Below are 6,920 nucleotides of genomic sequence, written 5' to 3'. Positions count from 1 at the left end.
AGCCCCGCCTATCAGGTTTGATGGGCCACGCCCACTCTTGTAGACACGTCTCTTCCCCTCCTCCTAGGCTTCTCAGGTTAGAGTGGCCCGCCCTCTCCCGATCCCTTCCACGATGGCCCCGCCCCCGTGCTTCGGCCACGCCCACCAGGTCCCCTCAGGTGGGGCCGCCCTGCCCCTCGGGCCTCGGCCCCGCCCGCTCCGCGAGCACCTCAGGTGGGGCCGCCCGGCCCGCCCCGTTCGCCCGGCAGCGCCTGGCCGCTTTTCCTCGGCTCCCCGCGGGCGGCGGCGATCTAACTTTTGACACCGAGACGGCCGAGTCGCGCGCGGGCTATCTCAGACCGACGGCTGTGGCGGCGGCCGACCCTCGAGGGCTCCTCCGTCGCTCCCCGGCGCCCCGGGCCGGGCGGCCACGAGGCCCCGCTGTGTCCTAGGGCGCTCGCCGGCCCGGAGGGAGGCTGCAGCCATGTCGCGAGGTCCGGAGGAGGTGAACCGGCTCACGGAGAGCACCTACCGGGTGAGTCTCGGGGCGCCGCGCGGCGGGGCTCGGGGGGCCGGGGGTTCGAGGCTCGGGACGGGCAGCCCGGCCAGGCAGCGCACACAGCTGTGCTCCGGGGAAGGAAAAGTGGGGACTCTTCACTTTCGGGGTGAGAAGGGGACTTTGGGCGGGAAGGGCCTCCCCTCCCCCTCCGGGCCAGCCCGGCTCCGGGGACGCTCCACCGAGCGGCGCATTTTACCGCCGATTTGGGGTGGGGGAGTAGTGGGAAAAGTGGGGGGGTGGTCATTCTGTGCGGTCTTCGGGGGTCCCACGTCCTCATTCCTGCTTCTCCTTGGGATCAGTGATCGCCCAGGCCTGGCTGGGCTGAAGCACCCTCCCCCCGCCCCCAGCCTCGCCCCCTTCCACCAAGAGCAAAGAAAAGATCTAGAGTTTCGTCAGAGCCAGAATGTGGGGGAGAAACTCCCCCATAATTAGGAATCGCCAGGTGAGTCTGGCTTTCTGGGTCCGGAGAATTTTCTAGGCTAACTACTCTTGGGCAGGCTGGAAACGCCCCTCCCTGTTTGGTTGTTCTTTTTTTTTTTTTTTTCTTCCCCTACCAAGCTTTAAGTTGAACCTGGCTTTTCTACACCGATGATTGGCATTAAAGAGAATCGAGTTTTAAATACATTTGACCCAATCTTACAGACTAGCAACACTCGATGAGGCTCTTTAACTTGCCTGTTAGTGTGATCGAATTTTTCCAGAAACTCAGAGGATTAGTGGTCGGTTTAGTAAGTTTTAAGTACTTATAAATGAATTCCAGGTGAAATAAGATAGGAGTTTAATCATCTACTATTAATAGAATACAAAACAACTTTTGTTTTAATTCTACTTAGGCTCCTTGAGCCCCTGAGATGGAAGGTTTCCTAAATGCATTTGTAGCCAGAGTAGTTAGTCATTTTTATAGTTTGTTGGGCTTTACTTTTTTTTTTTTAACGCTAAAATGAGTTTCTGGATTTGCCAGGTCTGAGCAAGTCTCCGAAATCAGTTTATTGACCAGCAAAAGCTGGACAAGAATTTTAAAATAGCGTGCAAATATTTTCATAATCTAGCCATTGATGTCCAGAAAATTACCCATTTTTTTTCTTCAGACACAGAGTGGATACTGTAACATATGTAACTTTATAGTAGGACCAAGTAGAGACTTCACTGACACAGCTAGCAACTGTGACTCTTAATAGTGTGTCTTCTTCAGATCAGGCAGTTTTCAGAGAAATGCCAGAAATGTGGATGTTTAAAGCCTGATGTTAGTAGTAGTGAGATTTCTTGTATATAAATGAGAATGGTAGGACCAGAGCTGTGGGTACTGATAAAGAATGTAAATAATGCTTAGACTTGAGAAATAATAAGTTTCTTGGATTGACAGGACAGGAGAAAACTGTATAACAGAACTGCAAATCATTGCATATGGTCGGTGATGTCTCAGTTTCAAAAATCTCACAGACCCACCCAGATCCCTTAAACAGGCTTGTTTTTTCATTCTGAAATGTGAGTGACAACTTGAGATCACCAAATGGGCCCTTCTATTTAGTTTTTGAGACAGGTCTCACTGTGTAGTCCAGCTTGTCCTGGAATTCAAAAATGCTCCCACCTCAGCCTTTACAACGCTGGGCATACAGGTGAGCACTACCACACCTAAGCAGATTTTCAGTCTTTGAAAGGGTCTAACTCCTAGAGATCAGGAAACAGTACCATATTGCATTCCAGATGTCTCAACGTTTACCCAAAGCTCACTAAATGTTGTTTTTTTTTTTTTTGCTTATGTGGTGCTGAGGAATTGAACCCAGGGCCTCATGCGTGCAAGGCAAGCACTCTACCACTGAGCCACCTTCCCAGCCCCATGTTGATTGTTTTTAATCATCATTTCCCAATTAGTGTTTTGGGATCTGGGTTAATTTTGTTTGTTTGAATTTATTTGTTTATTTATTTTGAGGTGATACGATTAGAATCCCACAATGGCAGAGAAGTTTATATAAACTAGGAAATAAAGTAAAGCCTGCCTGCCCTACCCCAGGGTTTAGCTCTAATAGAAACAAACTGTGAGGTTTTTCTTTCACAGATCTTGACCAGAAGCCTGAACATTTCTACCCCTTCCACACCCATCATCACAGCTAAAAACAGTGTACGCAAAATATGGCCAAATTCTGCAGGCAAACTGGTGGTCAACCTAGTTCTTTTCACAACACATCTCCTACATGTTACCTAGTAAGTCTGCAGTGTTTCATGAATGGAAACCTAACCTAGCCAGATGTAATTATGAAAGCTCCCTACAAATGAGATTTTTATGAACTCCCGTATGGATTTTAGAGGTTTCTCTCTTCCTTCCTTTTTTAAATACTGAGATTTCTTTGAAATAAAAGACTAAATGCTTTAGAGAAGAGGGGAGGCCACTAGAAAGTAGCCTGATCCTGTATGCAATATCAAATATCCTTAAATACACATTTGTTGAGTCTTCTAAAATATGTACATAGACAAATGGTTACTGGTGATCTATGCTAATCCTCTGGGAGGGTGTGTGCCTTATAGCTTCTTCAAACAAATGGCCCATAATAAGCCCCACAATATCAAGTCTTGTTGCTGCTGCTAATTTTGGTTCAGCCCAAGATCCCTCCCTCTTCCCACACTTCAGTCTGTAGTGGGGCCATAATTTGCTCCTCAAAAGCTTGCTTGTGCGTTTGCGTGGTTTTCCGATGAGTCCTTGCTTTAGTGGGAGAGTACAAGGTGAAGCTCAAAAACACCCTTCATTAAGGGCAGCCACAACCTTCCTAGAAGTTTAGAACTGTTACCAGTCTTAGAAGTTGGATTGGAGGAGGGTGGCATCATCACAGCATGCCCTGCTCATGTGACTCTTGCTAAGCTGTGAGTGTAGGGGACTTAGACACTTAAGGGAGTGCTTGAGGAAAAGGGTCACAAAGTCTCTGAATGTCACCTTCTCCAGGAGTCCTGCTCAAAGCACACTCTTGAAATTGCCAATAAACTCCACCGATCTCTCAACTCCACCTTTAGAAGTTACTTTACCTTTTCTCACCCATAAAACTTACCGCCTTAGAATATAAATATACTCAATGACATATTTATTTATGATATTTGTTCTTTTCTTTCCTCTCTACCTGGAATGTGAGCTCCCCACCAGGCAGTTTTGTCCAAGGCCAAGCTCCCAGGACAGTTCCTGATGTCTAGTAGTGATATTTGTTGAGTGAACATTAATCAGCTTGTTAAGCCAGGCTCCCTGTGCCCTCTTTTGATACCCTTCTCTCCTTCTCCCTCCCCTCCCCATTTTGTTTAAGACAGAATCTTGTTTTGTAGTCCAGGCTAGCTTCCATTTCAAAATCCTCCTACCTCAGCCTCCTGACTATTGGAATTACAGGTGTGCACCACCATACTAGGTCTTCCTGATATGTTTCATAGGTTTCATTTCATAAATCTGCCCTCCAGGTAGATATGAGCTCTGAGTATGTGTGCTATTTTTCAAAGTTGAGACCTAGAATCTGTGAGTAGCCAGCTTCCCACTGGCCATTTGCTATCCCAGCCTCCAAAGAGCTGTTTGTAGTGACCAACAAATGTACACACCACATGTTTTCTTAATTCAGTGATATACATGTCACCAAATTATGATGACAGATATGTCATCATAACCTCCTGCCCTCCAGTACTGGGATTTGAACTCAGAGTCTCATACTTGCTAGGCAGGTTTTCTGCCATTTGAGCCACTTCACCCACCCTACCTCCTCCTTTTTTTTTTTTTTTTTTTTAGTTATTTTTCAGATAGGGTCATTTGTTTTTGCCCTGTGTGGCTTCAGACTGTGAGCCTCCTACCTGCAGCCTTTCATATAGCTGGGACCACAGGCATGCATCATCATGTACTGGTTGTCAGTTAAGATAGTGTCTCCACTAAATTTTTGCCCAGGCTCACCTTGAAATTTAATCCTCATGGTCTTCACCTCCCAAGTAGCTGGGATTACAGGCATGAGCCACGATTCAGTATCTTAATCTTTTTCCCATAACTCTACTTTCTTCGTGTGCTGAAGATAAAAATGGAATTTGCAGAACCCAGACAGCTTGCTCTTGGCTCCATGAGGACTGAGAAGGTGATAGATAGCAAAAGTCAGAGAACAAACAGCAAGATGGGCTGCCAACTATTGAATGTTAATCGGAGCAGCCCAGTATTGGTTTTTTTGGTCTGGTAAAATGAAGTTTGTTTTTTTTTTCCCCTATCAAAAACTTTTTTTCCTTAACAAGGAAGAATTTTTTGAGCTATGTGACTTTGTTGTGCAGTTTTCAAAATTTGGGAGTCTGGGGGGGTCTCTTGGAGAGATGACACCCTCCCTAAGTTTCAGGGTTTTTAAAAATTTTTAATTTAATTTTATTTTTGGTGCTGGTCCTCAGGCTTGAGCTCAGGGTCTGGGTGGTGTCCCTGAGCTTTTTTGCTCAAGTCTAATGCTCTACCACTTGAGCCACAGCTCCACTTCCAGCTTTTTTTTTTTCCTGCTTAATTGGAGATAAGAGTCTCATTGACTTTCTTGCCAGAGCTGACTTTGAATTGTGATCCTCAGCTCTCAGCCTCCTGAGTAGCTAGGATTACAGGCATGAGCCAACAGTGCCTGGTTTCAGAAGGGCACTTTTAAGTTTACCTAAAAGCATTCATTCTCCCTTGCACAGACCCATGGGGAAAAATCATGTGCATGGAGTAGCAGCAACTTTTTTTTTGTCAGTCCTGGGGCTTGAACTCTGGGCCTGGGTGCTGTCAGCTCTTCAGCTCTGGGCTAGCACTCTACCACTTGAGCCATAGCGCCACTTCCAGTTTTCTGGTGGTTGACTGGAGATAAGAGTCTCGTAGACTTTCCTGCCCAGGCTGGCTTTGAACCGAGATCCTCCTGAGTAACTAGGATTACAGGTTTGAGCCACTGGCACCCGGCTGGATTTTTTTTTTTATAACATTCCACATGTCTTATTTAATTGTGCACTTAAAAAGCAAGCATTCTTCTAAAATCTGCATACACATTCATTTAACTTACCCGCTGGCCCCAGCAACATGGTTTTTTTTTTTTATTTGTGAAACTCGTTATTGAACTATAAAATATAGAAAGAAGAGCTGTTTATAATACACATAAAGAAGAGCTAGCTGGTCACCGTGTGACCAGCACTCACATGAAAAAGCAGACCATGGGGGAGAGGGGAGGGCTCAAATGTAGGGCACCTACCTGGGAAGTACTAAGCCTGGGTTCAATCCCCAGCACAGAGTGAGAAAGAGGAAGGGTAGGAGTGAGAGGAGGTGGAGGGAGGGAGAGAGGGAAGGAGGTGGAAGTAGAAAGGGAGGGAAGGAAGGAAGAAAGGAAGGAGCAGATGAGACCAGCCCCTTTGAGCACCACACCCCAAGGGTAGCTACTTACCTAACCTCTAATGGCATTCATTATTTTGTCTGTCTTCTTTTCCCCTGGGTTCTTGTCAGATTCCAGGTTTGTCCATGCCCTTGGAGTTACTGTACCCAGCTCATTCTCCTGACTGAGTAGTGTTATACTATGTGAACAGATGGTTCTTCTCTGAATGGGCATTTGCATTGCTTGCCCCCCTCCCACCCCGGGTGTTAGGAGTGGGTGCTCCGGGAGCATTCTAGTGCATGTCGGGTGGGTGCAGGTCTTCATGTCTCTTGGGTGCACTCAGGAGTGGATTGGCTAGCGGTGAAAATGAGAATTCCAGTTGCTCCATACTCTGCCAGCGGTTGATGCTGTCAGTCCTTTGAAGTCTTGCCATCATCACCCAGTGGGTATGAGGCTGCAAATTCAAACCCAAACTCCCCCAGGCAGGAGAAGGGGAAAGGAAATGGGGGAAGGAGGGAGATACTTTCAGAGCCTGGGAGTATGGGTCTCAGGTCACATGGCTGCGGGGCTCACTAGAAACAGAACATGATTTCAGTTTACTACACTCTGGACTATGGTGGCTGAACACACACAGGGTTTCATTATGGAAGGGATGTTGAGGGTGTAAGTGAGCCCCATTTAGACAAACTGGAAGGGCTAAGATGTGGCTCAGCAGTGAAGTGCCTGCCTGGCAAGCTCCAGGCCCTGAGTTCAAACCCACAACCCCCAGAAAAAAAGAAGAAAATTAGGTAAAGTGGAATTCCTGGGATGGAGTGTGAAGTTGGGATAAATTGATTTCCTTGCTAATTATTAATGTAAGCACTCTTAGATGATTTTTTTGGGGGGGGTCCAGTGGTGGGGCCTGAACTCTGGGCCTGGGCGCTGCCCCTCAGCTCTTCAGCTCAAGACAAGCGCTCTACCACTTGAGCCACAGCGCTACTTCTGGCTTTTTTCTTTTTGCTTATGTGGTGCTGAGGAATCGAACCCAGGGCCTCATGCATGCAAGGCAAGTGCTCTACCACTGAGCC

The 6,920-nt window shown here is 47.0% G+C and overlaps 1 protein-coding gene across 1 annotated transcript in view; it reads left to right on the top strand.

Annotated features, from left to right (window-relative positions):
• Positions 1–463: 463 nt before the first annotated feature.
• The window catches only part of Baiap2l1 (BAI1-associated protein 2-like 1), a 70,777-nt gene continuing 64,320 nt past the window's right edge, over positions 464–6,920 (top strand). Inside the window, exon 1 of the mRNA XM_013023403.1 lies at positions 464–514. Coding sequence (XP_012878857.1) covers positions 464–514 — 51 coding nt within the window. The remainder of the gene's footprint in view (positions 515–6,920) is intronic.

Source organism: Dipodomys ordii, unplaced genomic scaffold (assembly GCF_000151885.1).
Source record: "Dipodomys ordii isolate 6190 unplaced genomic scaffold, Dord_2.0 Scaffold68, whole genome shotgun sequence".
Classification (NCBI taxonomy): Eukaryota; Metazoa; Chordata; class Mammalia; order Rodentia; family Heteromyidae; genus Dipodomys; species Dipodomys ordii.
Note: the sequence above shows the minus strand (reverse complement) of the source record. Positions and strands in the feature narration are given on the sequence as shown.